This window comes from Dermacentor andersoni, chromosome 1 (genome assembly GCF_023375885.2).
Source record: "Dermacentor andersoni chromosome 1, qqDerAnde1_hic_scaffold, whole genome shotgun sequence".
Lineage (NCBI taxonomy): Eukaryota > Metazoa > Arthropoda > Arachnida > Ixodida > Ixodidae > Dermacentor > Dermacentor andersoni.
In genome coordinates, this window is record NC_092814.1 from 131,548,407 (window position 1) to 131,564,644 (window position 16,238).

At 43.1% G+C, this 16,238-nt stretch overlaps 1 protein-coding gene across 1 annotated transcript in view; it reads left to right on the forward strand.

Annotated features, from left to right (window-relative positions):
- The window catches only part of LOC126545877 (nose resistant to fluoxetine protein 6-like), a 49,725-nt gene that overhangs the window by 23,447 nt on the left and 10,040 nt on the right, over positions 1–16,238 (forward strand). Inside the window, exons 6-11 of the mRNA XM_050193905.2 lie at positions 3,700–3,882; positions 8,041–8,134; positions 9,064–9,150; positions 11,189–11,354; positions 13,931–14,013; positions 14,550–14,672. Coding sequence (XP_050049862.1) covers positions 3,700–3,882; positions 8,041–8,134; positions 9,064–9,150; positions 11,189–11,354; positions 13,931–14,013; positions 14,550–14,672 — 736 coding nt within the window. The remainder of the gene's footprint in view (positions 1–3,699; positions 3,883–8,040; positions 8,135–9,063; positions 9,151–11,188; positions 11,355–13,930; positions 14,014–14,549; positions 14,673–16,238) is intronic.

Below are 16,238 nucleotides of genomic sequence, written 5' to 3' on the forward strand. Positions count from 1 at the left end.
GTGGGGTTGCCGAGCACGTCCACATCTTGTATGATGCCAGAGTTAGCGCAGAGTATAAGGTCTATTTCATTTCTAGTCTCGTCATTCGGGCTCCTCCACGTCCACTTTCGGCTATCCCGCTTGCGGAAGAAGTTATTCATTATCCGCATATTATTCTGTTCTGCAAAGTCTACTAATAACTCTCCCCTGCTATTCCTATACCCTATGCCATATTCCCCCACTGACTTGTCTCCCGCCTGCTCCTTGCCTACCCTGGCATTGAAGTCGCCCATCAGTAGAGTGTATTTTGTTTTGACTTTACCCATCGCCGATTCCACGTCTTCATACAAGCTTTCGACTTCTTGGTCATCATGACTCAATGTAGGGGCGTACACCTGTACGACCTTCAATTTGTACCTCTTATTATGGTTCACAACAAGACCTGCCACCCTCTCGTTAATGCTATAGAATTCATTTACGTTACCAGCTATATTCTTATTAATCAGGAATCCGACTCCTAGTTCTTGTCTCTCCGCTAAGCCCCGGTAGTACAGGACGTGCCTGCGTTTTAGCACTGTATATGTTTCATTTGTCCTCTTAACTTCACTGAGCCCTATTATATCCCATTTACTGCCCTCTAAATCCTCCAATAGCACTGCTACACTCGCCTCACTAGATAACGTTCTAGCGTTAAACGTAGCCAGGTTCAGATTCCAATGGCGGCCTGTCCGGATACAGGGATTATTAGCACCCTCTGCTGCGTCACAGGCCTGACCGCCGCCGTGGGCAGTTGCTTCTCAGCTGCTGGGGACTGAGGGCCGGGGTTTGATTGTTGTATTCATATAGGAGATTGTGGCCAAGTACTGCACCAGGGTGGCCAATCCTGCTCTGGTGAGGGAGAGCGTTACCGGTTCTGGTCACCGGGATCAGGCCGCACTCCAGGCTTGTTTGTGCAATTTTATGATGAACACGCGGGTTTTTTTTTTAATCCGGTGGAAAATTGCGCGGCCCCGCGATTCGAACCACGGTCCTCTTGCACGCGAGGCGGATGCTCTGCCTCTACGCCACCGCCGCCATAAGAAAACGAAATGTCCCATTAAATAGTTCTTTACCTTTACATTGCTTGTTTTTTTCTAATATGCTCGAAGCTAGCACGACTTGTAGGGAAAGTAATGCTCCTTCCATTGCCACTTTAATGCGGCCCTTTCTTTTGCGTCAAAACGCCTCGCTGCTGTGTCACTAAAACAATGCATGAAACGATGCACCGGTAGAGCTGACCGCAGCAGAACAATGGAGCAAGCTCGCTCTGAAGAACCGGGTCACCTGTGCAAACTTTAGAGCCACGTACTTTTGCTGTTGAATAGACATAGTTTACTAGACTTGGACCAGAAGAGCGATCTTAAAGCCTCGCGTTTCGACGCCATTAGGAGTCGTTAATGTGCCACGATCCCAGCGCACTGTTGACTTCAGCACGTCTGGCAGCTTTCACAGCCGACGCAAGGTTTTCTCGAGAACATGGACGCGTTTGAACGCGGCTGCTCGCTCTCTTTCTCTCGTCTCTCGGCCCGACAGTTGCGGCATGTACTTGTGGCTGGCGTATGTTCTTGCTTTCCCCTTTAACGTGCGTTTCATTTTACCAAATTTACTTGCTTTGCGTGGATCCAACTGCTCGTGGACTAGGTATGCTAAATGGCTATGGGCTTTGCAGGAGTCGGGATTGTTCAGCCCATGTACATTGTCTCCTCAGGTTATATCATGAGAGCTCGCGAAAGGTGGTGGGTATTTAATAAATCCTGAGGAAAAATTAACAGTTCTTTAGACCAATATTGTAGGGCTTCTGCTGCTTTTTGGCAAGTAATATTTGGCTCAGGTGGTCAAGGAAGCGTTTACATTGAGGATACGACAGGGCCTCGTCTAGTCGGAAAATATCATAGTTATTGCTAGAGACAGTGCGAACCAACGAAGGATCTTGCCTTGTCCAGCGCTGAATCTATTAATTAATACCACGGCAGCATTCTTTAGCGACCGGGAGGATTTATTCAGTATTAAAAAAGTGTTTCAGACATACTTGAATGACGGAGTTTGACAGTGATATTAATTAATTTTTGCCTGGATTGATGAAAAACTGGTAATTCCCAAGTTCCTGAAGACTTTGATGTTATCCATGGCGTTTCACGTAATCAGAACCAAACTAAGGAAAACTGGCGCGTAACATCAAAGACTAATATCATTACCGGTATGTTGCTTGCAGTCCTTTATAGCTACTGTGAATAGTTGCGTTGTGTCCCATGTTAGCTAATTTAATTAGTTAACATCAAAGACACCATAAATTGGAGTATGCAGCCATATATTATGTATATATGTCTTCTGAAAGTAAGGCCAGTAAATCTTTCTGTTTTCACAACGAAGTTGCTGACGCGGCTTTCAGGCTTAAGCTGGATGCCGGAACGCGCCGCTCCTATGCGTACCTCATGCAAGTTTCGTATTATGAGAACGCTTGATAGCACTACGTTTCCAGGAACTAAAATGTGCAGTGACATTATTTCTTCATATTTAACGGACATTCATTGAATCCTGGAAAGAAGATAACTACCTAAAAGTAAACTTCATGGAAGCAACTTCCTCGGATGTTTCGGGGCATGCCCTATAGCTTCTTGAAGTACAAGTTGTCCCTTAAAAAACAAATATTTTACCTTCTTGTGTAATTGACCGTAATTTATTATCTTTTTTTATCAATCAAAACTATCTACAATTTTGCTGAAAAGCTTAAGACAACTACCCTGTAAAAAGGCCTACATCTTAAAGGGTGTTTTCTTGTCGCACTGGTCGCACATGGAATTTCACATGGAGAGATATGAAATTCTCCTGTCGGATATTTCAGTGTCCCCAAGGCTGTCAGAATAATTACGTAGTTTTCAACTACGTCTTTTGTCATCTCACGTCTAGTTGGAACTCCGTTGTCGTCTTTTATAAATGTGTGTAGGGCCCTAACGGTAAGGGTGTGTGACCAGTGCGACAAGAAAACACCCTTAAGGGTGTAAACATTTTTACGGTGTAAAAACTATTGGTCTTAAATTTGTATGATGGAGGACTTTTTTTTTCATTTCGGCGCTATTTACGTGGAACACTCAGCATGTTTGTTGAAAGAGTTATATAGGCATCCTAGAAGTGTTCACCATCGTACAATCAGTTATACAGTGTTAAGAAACCTTTCACGTTGTGTATATGGCTGCTTGTTTGAGATTACTCAAATAATGTGCCCGACATAAACTGCTGCCTTCCTCAGCCGCACTTACAAAGGAGGTATTACCGCAGATTTTGTAATACCTCCTACAAAGCGATAGCACTCATATGACGTATGCCAGAACTATCTGGGGAACCACGTCTGCGTATTTGCAGAAAAACATGGCCAAGTAGTGTACATTCTTACTTTCTTTTTGTCAAGTATGAACGCCTGTGTATGTTATATGTGTTTCGTTGCCATGTGCTTTGCGTTCTAAATGGAATACTTTTGTAAGAACTAACAGCACTCTACAAAGGAAACGTACCTTAACCATACCTTAAAAAGTTCATAAACTCGAACGTTTCTACAAATTATTTCAGGAAAAGTCGATGTCATATATTACAGAAAGTTTTGTGCATTGATCAATCAATAAAGTTGCCATACTTTTAAATACTGATTGGCAAGCTTCTGTAAATGTCCTTTTTGTGTTCTTGCAGATCTTATTACCAAACTTTTGACAGCATTCTCTCTGCGAGCAAACTTACATACTCTGCTCACTGGGGTCAAGGACAAAGAAAGTGATGCCTACATGTACAGATTCTTTCATGGTCTGCGATTTTTCAGCATGTTTATGATAGTCTTCGGTCATTCGTACAACATATTCGATTTCATCAATACCTGTAAGTATTCGTGAGATGTTTTTCATGACATATTGGTACTGGTCACATATTGTTAAATGTGTGCGTATAGGAGACGTTGGAACCATGGGGGATAATTAATATGGTGGGTTTCCGAATGTTTCGTTGGGCAACATGAAACCTCTTTTACGTAGTGATCGATAATAACCGAGACTAACGCCATGGCAGCCTCCATCCACTTTCTATGAATGGAACCGGGCTGAGGTGAACCATAATGATGGGCGAGAAATGCGGCTGCCTTCTTTCGTTTGAAAAATACCTTCGCTACCTCCGGGCCCTGTGTTGAGCAGTGCGCTATAAAAGAAAGAAAGAAAGAAAGAAAGAAAGAAAGAAAGAAAGAAACACGCAGATAGACAGAATGGCAAGAAACAAGGTATTGGCGAGAGCGGGGAAACCCACAACAATTGGATGGTTGTTCCTTGACTTTTATTCACGCACGAGCGGCGGACTCAACACATTCTACCTCCCCCCCCCCCCCCCCTCCTACATCTTCTCCAAAGCACCACTGCAAAGTTCAGAAATGAAATATATTTGAACGAGGCGACGTGATAACGGTTAAAAATATTAAACTTTTTCGGACTTAAAGAAAAAATATTGTTTTGGGGCCCATGACGACTATCGTCTATCTTACGTTCCTGAATTTACGACGACTTTCTTGATTGCATCGTTTGCTGTGACGACTAGTAATGTTAATGACGTCAAGGTGATCAATGGCAATGGCAATCAAGGCAATGTAGAAGCATCTTTTATTAATAGAAAAGTACCAGATACGTACTTTTCCTTTAATAAAAGATGCTTCTAAATTGTCTCTTGTAATAATTTTTTTCGCATCATTCGATATTTCAACTGTTTAAATTGTCTTGCTGAATGCCATTTCATACGAATAGCACTTCACTCTTCGGTGTAACACCGCGCAGCTAAAGCGACATTCGGTCAGGCGCAGCGCCCTCGCTACAGATGACTGAGCTTTGCGCTCGTAAGATAGATGCATTATGTGTTCCCTGCAGCAAGCCTCAAATAAGTACACATTTGGATGTATGAAACCTACATGAATGAGCTGTTTACACTTGCTACTGAGCATAGACGCACATTAGGTGACTAGTCATTGAGCGGAAGGACAATTTTATAGGATGATATTATTAGTACGAAAATCAATACATGTCATGGGGATTACTAATTACACCCTCCTCCAAGGCGCCTAAAAGTTTATACGACTGATTTACCCACACAGTCATTTATTTAAAACAACCAGAAAAACGTGCACTTTCCCTCAACCATCTCAAGACCCGCAGCCCTCAACCTCATCATCCTCTTATTCATAGGCGTGTCGTATCGCGGCTCTGCCAGGCTACGTTCATTAAAGCATGAAAGTAGCTTGACCCTTCTGCGCACCGCCGTGATATTTTTTTTTTTTTTACTGCGGCGAAATAGTCAACGCCGTCATCGCCTCTTTTTCTTATACCGAACGTAACCACAGTTTTCTTCAAAAAAAGAAAGAAGGATGGGGTTGGGGAGAGGGGCAGGGGAAGCAGAGCTAGCTTTGATTAAAAAGAAAGGATGAGATTGCAGTATTATCGACAGCACTCCTAACAACGTAACCTGCATAAATGCCCCCTTTAGGAGGCAACTTGTAGAGCGGAGCACTAACTGCCCTGTCGCTACGGCAAAAGTCAGCAGCGCCAAAAGATAACAAATTAGGGGCAGCCATCGACAGCGCAAAATGACAAAGAGGTACTTCGAGGATAGTTCTGCGCAAGGAGGTGAAGCGCCGACAATAAAGGAGAAAATTATTAATCGTTACTTCATTACACAAGGAGCAATTTGAAGCTGGAAGGTTCTCTGGGACTGGACATTACGCTTCCTGTTATACTCTCTCTCTCTTGATCCATTGGCACTAGGATACCGTAATAGGAACGTGTGTGAGGTCATATTTATTTTTAAGCGAAACAAAGAGACTAACAAGAGTTAGAACTAACAAAGAGTTAATTTTCTCAGTGCTTTTTTTCCAAACCATGAATGCCAAAAATATTAATATTACATATTTTATATGATAGTCCTAACATTGATATGAACAATTATTATCCATTTACTATATTATCCTTAATTTACAGAATTCCTTTTAAGCTTTCTTTTTTTTCCTACTACCACCCTATTCAGGGCCGATCCCCCGTAGTGGGTCCACTCATACCGTCAGGCACCAAACCAAATCAAACCGGTAAAGGTAACAATTTAGGAATGACGTTCTACAGCGCCAGCTCGTCAAACTCACCTCACATTGAAGAAAAGGGCATCGATCCGGGTGTCACAGAAAACTTAAATGCTGGAAATTGACTTTAGACATTAGCGTTGATGACCAAGAGTAGTTTAAAGATAAGAGCTGCCTGAAACAAGCCTTCGCCGAAAGAGCAACATACGGAAGAACACAGTGAACATACCCAACCAGAGACCACAAAACTAGACAATCGACACGCTGTTCTCGGCGATTCATTCCTAATCACCCCATGGTTCCGTTTCTTCGTCAGGACTTGTTCCTCTTACAAGCGCTGCACCTTTCGCGAGTAGTAGTAGCTAGTCCGAACACTATGTTACTGATGAAATCGCAGCCGCTTTCTTTCTTTTTTACAAATAAATTTTTAAATGAAGTTATGCCTCGTGAATAGAGCGTAGTGCCAAGCGACCAAAGCAGCACACTTCCTTTCAGCAAAGTTTATTCTAGCAGTACGTAAATTCGCGTCAACCTCTCACAACGCGGATACTCAAGTCCGCTTACGAAGCTGCTCCTTTCCTTCGCCTACTGGCTTGAACAGTGACCTGAAAACTACGTTCAAGAACTGATGCCATCTCTTTGAAGTGCAGTCGAAACTTCAGTCGAATGTGTACCTGTAATGTTTTCGACCATGCTCTATCCGACAATATCCGCACAGCGGAGTCATATCTTCGAGAAGTGTAAACCGACCGGAAGAAGCGAATGTGTGCTTGCAATGCATTCTTTCTCGGCGTGTTTATCAGTGTCCTACTTGGCCTATAAGCTTACGTGTAAGCTACCGTGGATGTGTTGCATGACAAGCATAGGAGGCACGCGCCGCAGCTCTCGAGTGCAGAGGATGTCGGCTCGTTGCCCGCCTACTGAGCATGTCAGGAACAAATATTCGCGTTGGTAGCATTGGTTGCAGCCATAATGCCGCCTCACTCACTTTATTCCGCAAAAAGAATTTCTTTCTGCATGATGACTCTTCTATGCACGACGGTGTTGCATCTTGAAATTTCCCTCGCCCGTAGCAGTGGTTTCGTCTTCTCCCACAGCCTTTGTTCAGTCTCGGCGTAATAGCGCTGCATTTCCATGCCCCTGTGGAGGCCCAACTCAATGACGTGAACTTCCTGTTAAAGCTACTTCGTCGTCGCGAGTGAATGCGTTCGATCACGCCGTCTGTCCAGGCCTGTTGGTCGGACAAGGAACAACGGGCTTATCTCAAGCGTCCGAAAACATGTCCTTCACTGCTAATGCCCCTGCATGGGTAAAGGGACACGGTCAAGTGAACTTAAATTTTGGGTGTATGATGTAAACCAAAGTGTAAACGCCACTACCGCCACATTCTCACGCAAGCGCCTACTAAAAGATGAATCATGGCGCACTCAGGTGCGAAAACGCGAGAGCCATTTCGCGCTTGAGTGTCTCGTTGTCGACATCTGTCACCTCCATCTTGTGGACCTAAAAACCTAAACTAGCCATCCTCAGCCACCCAATTATAGTCATATCCAAATAGGCAAAATGACGTTCATAACCCAGCCGAGCCAAACCAAAGGCATCGTGGGACTCCAGTAGCGGCTTTTATAGTGAATGCAACCAATAGCCTGACGGATACTGAGTCGAGCTGGATACGTCACCAGCTCGACAACTTTTTGAACGCTCGTTTTCGACAAGAATGCCTAAAGTGCATCAAATCCTGGGCACGTTGTAGAGACAGTTTCGATTCCGAATTTAGGACGTAAATTAATACTACAATCGTCTTTTGCTTCCCTTTAAATGGCGGAAGCACGCAAATGGTCGGCTGAGCGGTCGTGCACGGTATATTCTGCTGCAACAGCCATATTACGAAAACGTTAAGCACTTACAGACATCTTGATGTGTTCTCCTAACAGCTCGCATGGTGAATGCTCTGCATTATGCTGACAACGTCAGTTTTTCTCTTGTTATGACTGGGTACTTGAGCGTAGACGTTTTCTTCTTTCTGAGGTAAGTGACATTCCGTTAACTCAGGTTTCGGACTGCTCTTACCATCTGATTCTCTGCCATACTTCCTGAATAGGTTGCGCCATTAGACAACAAAACAACTAACTACATCTTTCTGCGGCTCGTGACAAGATTAACCCTATCTATAAGGGCACGGGCTATAATTCAATCTGAATGTAAGAAACGTAACTGGGCTTGGGATTCATATTTTATTTGGAATGTGAATGGGGTCGGCAATATTTGAAACCCTCTTTTCCCTAAAAATAGGTGTGAAGCGCGAACGATATAAAGTAACAAAAAAGGTTTCCATTTGGGTTTGTTCGACGCAAACCCATGGCGCTAGCTCACCACCTTGTTTGGAAATTGGCGCTGTTTGCGTCCAGTACATAATCCGTGTGCGTGGGTTAGTTGCACCATATCAAACCCTTTCGTAAACACTTTAGTAACGGTTAGTGTTACTAAGGGATACGTGAATGCATAATATATTCGTATAAAGTAGATGAGGCCTCCACAGGTTTAGTAGGAAGCAAGGTAAGTTTGCAAAAAAGAGCTCAGGAATGTCTAATGCCATTTTTAACACACATATATATATATATATATATATATATATATATATATATATATATATATATATATATATATATATATATATATATATATATATATATATATATATATATATATTCATTCTTATTCTATGCGTTGTAGTTTATTCAAGAAGCATGAGCAATGGTCACTCTAAACTGGCCGCGATACTCCCTTAACTATCATGCATGGCAGACATCGTTAACATTTCCACAGCAATAAAGCTCAAATTTAATACTTCTGGCCATGTCTAATTATTTACAGAGTTGGGAACAGCACTTATACCGACGACCGTCGAACACTTGAACCCTTGAGTGGCTGCTTTAATACGTGTTTTTGGCTTTCAGTGGCTTCCTTCTCGCTTACAATATTGAACCAAAGTGTGACAACAGACTACTGACAGGACTCATTGCCATCGTACGGCGTCATATCAGGTAAGTTAAACTACTCTGCACTGTATAAGCTCGCAAATTAACTTAAATTGTCCCAAAAGCACTGACACATAGAATCTTTTCCACGCAACAAAATCTGAGGTTTCGTAAGCAAAACCACAATTTCAAAAACGAACATATAAGGGCAGGTAATATAATCGTACTGATAATCATCGTCCAACGTGGCTGTACGTATAGCATTTTGTTTGTCTCGTATTTTGTTAGCGTCACGTTATTTGGTCTGAGTTATTTACGATGTATGACAACCCATGCTCAATTTCCTTTCTTGTGCATGTGAGGTATTATAAATAAATAAACAAATAAATAAATAAATGAATACACAAATTGAAGAACACATCAACTGTTGTTTTTCAGAACATATTGGAAAATTATAATGAAAAGTGTAATTGGTCGCACTATGGGGATTGCATTGCGCTACCTTTTCGACGCCTACCTTTGATTTCCTATTAAATATACATGCACGGATCGTTTTCTGCACGCCAATGTAGTGAGCTGCACCCCATATTTTCTTGTGCACTGTGCGGGATTTCACTTTTCGTCATCATTATAAGTGGTTCATGGAAGTTCAACGCCAACACTTCCGTCTGTTGCGTCTCGAGATATATGCGAATAAATTCGGGCTGGTTAGTTGGCGTTTACAGGTTCCTTAGTAATCGTGTAAAAAAACAAGAACCTTACACCACATTGCCCAGAAAAAAATCCTTAGGGACAAATAAACAGAAAAGTGAAGAAGGCAAATGGCAAGGACACTTTTAAATACACAGCAAGCGCTGTCGCAAAAGGCGAGGTAAACCCCTCGGTGCGCACTGTTCAATGTGGGAGCCGGCGTTTGGCTTTTTCTCCACATTTACAGCAGCCTTATGCTTGAGACACGAACAAGTAAAAAGTAGTTACGAAAAAGTAACACCATCTTCTCGCTCACGCAGCTTTGGAGCCGCGCAGTAGGTTCAGTCCTCCGTTACACTTTCAACGTCGTGTTCACATTTAGCTCGCACGGTATATAGACGGAGAACACAGGTACGCAGCCGGTGTGTCGAGCACTGTTGTCACACTACGGTTGCAAATCATTCGAGCAGATAATACCACAGACTAACACTGTTTGCGCTTCCATGGCACTAAGGGACCGAGAATGCAAAAGACGGCACAGAGACCATCCGTTGAGCCTCGTACGTTACATGAGCGATGTACTATATTACGGTTTAACTTACAACGCGTCTAGTTTGGTTTAGCAACAATGCTCTCCCTTCACTGGAGCTTGTTGTGGCATACTTGTATGGGGCATACGAATGGCATACTTCCCTAAATACTAGGCCGAAAAATTAGTTCAAATCCTGAAGAATAACATCAGAGATTTTCAGCTAAATAGCAACTATGCATGGGTAAAGTAAACATTCTTTAACGACTATGTGCTGACATTAATGAAATCCTATGAAGAAAAATATACCATGTTAAAAGCTACCTCCTAGATTACCGATGCCGCATTGGTGATGCTGCATTGCCGACGTTAAGGACACATGTAATGGCATAGGCACAGCATAGGCCACTGAACAAGTAAACGATATCGGTCAACGAGTAACTAGAACGCTGTATAGAGCGCTTGTGCCTCCGAAGATAATTTCTGATAAAAACCAATTAGGTTATGGTAATTTCTCAGTATGTTTAGACGCCATCACAACTATATAGGTATAGCATTTCTTGAGTGGCTACATGGTTAGTGTGATCACGTGGACTGATTGTGTGCTTACCACAGGTTATTTGCTTAGTGTGCCTACCAATGCGCCCAGCTGTGACTCTTGGTGCTTGGTATCAGGGCCGTGTCCATTATGCGAAAAAAACTTTTCACGTAACGGCAAATACTAGTATCAGCACCGACTTTTCCTAACCCTATGTGCCGGGAAGAATTACCAATACCTTAATTGAAAAATCTAAATGATTCTGCTAGAGCTTGACAAACCCACTGTTCCTTAAGTAAAATAATTGTGTTGGCACAAAATTTTCGCTTTCTTTTTGTTTCCTTCAGGACAACAGCCCCTGTCCTTTTTGCCATGGTGTGTTGCTTATTGGTGCCACAAGTCGCATCCGGCCCTAATCTGAAGCCACTCATGGAAAAGTTTTACTATGAATTTCGTAATCAATGGTGCCATATTTTGCTCCAAATACGGAACCTATACAGCGAAACCGAAATTGTGAGTATTGAACTCTTTGTTTATCATACGCCGTGCTGTTACTCAGTTACGCGACGGCTATCGTTAACAAACTTTGCATGAAAGGGCCGAGGCAAAAAATGAAAGGAAGGGGAGGGGGCATATAAAGTTTTACATTTTCTTGCACACGCCTACAATGCTGTCGAAATGAAACTCTTTGTACTTACCAGGGCGCAAAAAAAAAAACATGTTCAGTTTTTCGAGAGTACGCGGAAACGATTCGCCCCGTTGGTGCTTATAATCTGTCCTCTGCGCAAGAAAAAAAAAGAGTGCGCAATATTCTGAGAAGTTGCCACCTACGTCCTTCGCGTAAAAAGGACACGCCCATTGGTGTTTACTGCAAGCCGCCAATAAGGGTGTCGGCTCCTCCGTGCATCTCGAGGCACGGCATATGCGTACTAGCGACGACATGCCCAAACGTGTTCCAGAAGGATATAATTAACGCACAATATACAAGTGCATGAGAAATAAGGGAACCTTTTTGAAGAGCTGCAGCATTACACTTTTTTTTTCTGATTCGTTGTATTATAGGTGGAATTTTAGCGCTTTACTAAAGTTGGATTTTGTGACTAGATATTTAGTTTTTGTTGACTGATGCTCATTCGCGTATATGAACACACGATACTTTATTTTGCATGACCACTCGACCTCCTTTAGCTTTTTTTTTTTATTTACGCATGACGTCCTAGCTCAAAATTAAGCACCCGTCTATTGTAAGCAATTCCTTGACATTTATTATACGCATTCCTCTGACCCTTCCCTAGTTTATGAGTTCAAGATCGAAATAAGGAGAGCCTAAATTTGAGTTATTTGAGCACTACTTCAATTGATTGATTGATTGATTCAAATTAGTGCCCCAAATTACCGAACACAGGTTATATGAGAGGTGCCATAATGGTAGGCTACGGAATAGTTTTGACCATTATTACATCCTTATATGTGAAACGAAAGCTTGCCAACACGAGTGTTTCCGCATTGGTGCAATGTGCCGGAGAATCAAGAAAGAAAAAATAACCATCCCCCCGCAGGCAGCCTGAAGCTACCAAGGAACCTAAGACGGGTATCTCATCCTGGTAATTTCCGCGCAACTTATTTGCTTATTTAATGTTCACGTGCTTAGAGTTGTCAATTCTGTTTCGTCATACCATCGGCTAGTCTGCGGTTATCTTGTTTGGTAGAGTGTCATTTCCGGAAAAAGTAGCGGTACCTTGTTCGATACCCATTCAGGGGGAGGGGGTACTTGCTCAGGTGGACATCTATGACATTATTTTCAGTTTTTTTCGCCATTTCATAGATGAGAAGTGCAGGCAACAAAAACAAAATGCTTGTCAATCGACATTTTGACGGGATCCCTGTACCCCTACAGGCGATCGCTAGCAATGCGACAGTTATTACTAATATAAGTTAAAGGTATCAGAAAGCCCGAAAACTTTGATACTAACAGAGCAGACGGCTAAAACACCACCGACGAAATGCAATTGTGCACACGTAAGGAGCATACACTGTGAAGTATCAAAAGCGTGCCATAGTTTACTACTTTAACGTAAATCAGCAACAGTACGCCATAATATTACATTTTAAGTGCAAAATAGATCATGCTCTCTCTGTAGTAGAAAAATGTATCGCAGTTTTCTGTTCTTCGCATATGCAGAAGTAGGCTAAATTGCGCATGCGGAGAATAGAGACTGCACTACTTCACATCCTCCGATTTTCCTCAATTTACTGGCGAAATCGCAGGGCAACTTAAATGACAACGACGGTTGCACAAGAGAGCATGTAAAGAGCCGGCTTCTGCACGATAGCTCAGTGGGTATCGTCCAACGGCCACAAAGTCATCTATTCCCACGGCTCTACACGGGCCCATACTGACTCGAAAGATTGTATTCGGCTCAGGACGACCTCTGATCAAAGTACCGTCATGTTGGTCAGGCAGGTCCCATAAAAGTTTAAAATCAGGTGGTGCTCTTATTGTTTGTGTGTGCCGCTGTGAATGTTTTCGCCAATGGATACTACAAAGTGCAGTGGGAGTATCACTGCTAGGGAAAGTGCCCTATCTATCACTCTCACTGCTTCGAACTTTAGACACAACTGTATTTTTTTTTCTATACACTTTAATTCGTCCACAAGAGCGTTAAATCTGCAGTTTTTTTTTCTATATGTTTGTTGCCACTTTTGTATAACAAAATAGCACTGCATGTTCGTAGCTCCCTGTTTATTTCGCGAGCGTTGAATGCCCACTCACGAACTTGCCGTAATAAATCTTACAGCGAGCTTTACTACAATAGAACCGAAACGCTTGAGATAATTGAGCAATGCAGTGTGATATCCCCTATTTCTGCGAACACAAATCACGCACTGCGTTCGAGCCAATGAAAAATGACGTTTTACGTCTGCAGATGCAAAGGCGAAATACTCGAACTTTCTCCATCTCATATATCGTTGGCGCAGTTTCGTTTCTGAAATACTGAAGTACTTTATCACATATATTTATTTCTGAAATATTATTTAGCACAAGGAAGAAAAATATTTATGAGCGCGTGCTTTTTTTCCCCGTGCAGGGAATGTTCGGCCACCTGTGGTTCATTTCAGCAGACTTCCAACTATTTCTTTTGGCTTTGCCTACTATACTCATACTTAAAAAGTAAGTAAATGAACGAGAGAGACTTCTCTATATGGTAGTGGTCACGCAAAAGAAATATTTTATGGCTTCATAGCTCAGATTTTACGTTATCATAAATTTCCAAAAGCTAGATGCAGTTAGTGCAGTTAGTTGTAACATGAAATCAATCAATAAACCTGAAGCCTGCACCTGAAATACCTGGACAGGTCACAGCAAGTGTTAATTTTCTTTCACTGAAAGTACGCAATACACCTCTTCATGCTTATAATTCATTGTTTTTTTTTCGACGGCACTAATGCCTAGTCAATATTTTATCAAGTAAACGCAGAAATATTCACGCCAGTGCGGCCATTATACCAAAATAGCAGGCTTCAATGTTACTTAGCATTTCACAGTATTTCTTTTTGTCTCGAATAGAGGCTTGCTGTAAAATAAGTGACCAGGCAATTAAAGAAAGTAACGCCAACCTCTCCTTAAATACATTTAATAAAGAAAAGCGTAACAACTGCCAAAGAAGACCAGGGCGGCTCGCTCATGTGCTTCGCATTTCGTTTCAGATACTACTGGGCCTTAATTTCTGCTTTTTTCAGCTTCAGTCTGCTGTGTTGCTCAGTGACAGCATGGCAAGTGTACAATACACCTTGCCCTCCTTTTATGACTCCGATTGTGGCAGACATCAGGTAAATTCCCATTCAGTACAAAAACGCAATAAGAATTCTATTCCGGTTTGGAAGAATCAGCACAGGTACCGGACATTCAATGTTCTCGAGCAAGACACAAGGCTTAGCTTTCAGAACAATAAAGAAAGAAAGAAAAAAAAATAGCTAGCACGAAATGCAGCCTCATAGTTTAGGATCTGAAGGTTTTGCTTTTGCTATATCGCACACACATCCAAACTAAGGTTAGCAAGAAATTGAAAACGTTCAGAATTATTGGTTGACTCTGGTTCAGGTCTGAAATTTTTAAAGAAACAATGTGATTGCAGCTTTTAATAAAATAATAAATACCCGACCGCTTGGCTCGTATAAGAGAGATGGCTGGTAATTGTACAACAACTGCTTAGGCAATTTTTCAGTGTGCTCTATAATCGCGAATGTCCATTGACACCTACGGCTTGCGAAGGATGCGGTCTATGCTTGCACAGCGCTAGTTACTTCAGGATGTGTAACATTCGGAGCAGGCATCTTGGAACTTCTAGGACTAGGTTGAGTACACATACACAAATAACCAAGAAGGTGGACGGGGGGACAGCCCCCACCGGGACCCTTGACATGCGGAGGTTGCAGGTTCGGCTCGCACCGGCGACAAGTTGTGTGCCCTTCCACTTGCATTGGCCTTTTTCATTATTAAGAATACAAAGCTTGCCCCAAATGTAACACTTCATCATATGTAGTTACACACTTGAATTTAGGAACCAATAAATGTGCCCTATCTTTTCCTTTGCTTCATTGTCCGTTGGCTTCACATGCATGGTAATCATTTAAGAAAATTTACCGACGATTACGATACTCCCAATTGCGAAATTTAAATGCAGCTCTATGCATATTTTCATTTCGCGATATTTTGGCTGGCGCGGATAATCTGTCTCGTGAGCTACGTTTCAAATGGAGCGAAGTATGGCTCGTTTGCCTCGCTAATCGGTAGATCGCGAGAGGAGCGCGTGGGTGACGCGTAGGTACGATTCGCAGCAGCCGCCTCAGACAGACCTCTGCTCATGCAGCGCTTTGTTTCCATACAGACGACGCGCGCTACTCTGGCGCCATACCGTAGCCATCGTCGCCGCACAGCCCGCCTTGCGCGGCACTACGTTTTTTTTTTTCTCACGCTTTCGTTCCACCAACGACGAGAGCGGCTCTTCGTCGCGGGGAAGCAGTGCCACCAGTGTCAGCGGCGACAACACCCACGGGAGCGTCAAGCCTTACGCGTAGCCGCTCGCCATCCACACATGCAGGAGCAGTGATCCACGTCACACGCGCTTGTACCACGGACTGGCCTCAGCAGCTGACGCCGCTGACGAGCGTAGCGCTCCCCAGCTCACGACACCCTGGCTCCCCCTCGGAAACGCAGATGAAATCGCCCACGCGGCTGCGGATGCTGTGGCCGCCGAAATTCAGCGAATGTGCAGGCCGTCCCCCCTCCGCTCCTCCTCCGTTTTCCGCCTCATGGTTCCGCTGCAACCTTTTCCTGCGCTATCGCTTGTCTTTCATACCCCGCTGCGCTCCGCGTTCGCTTTCATTCTTCGCAGC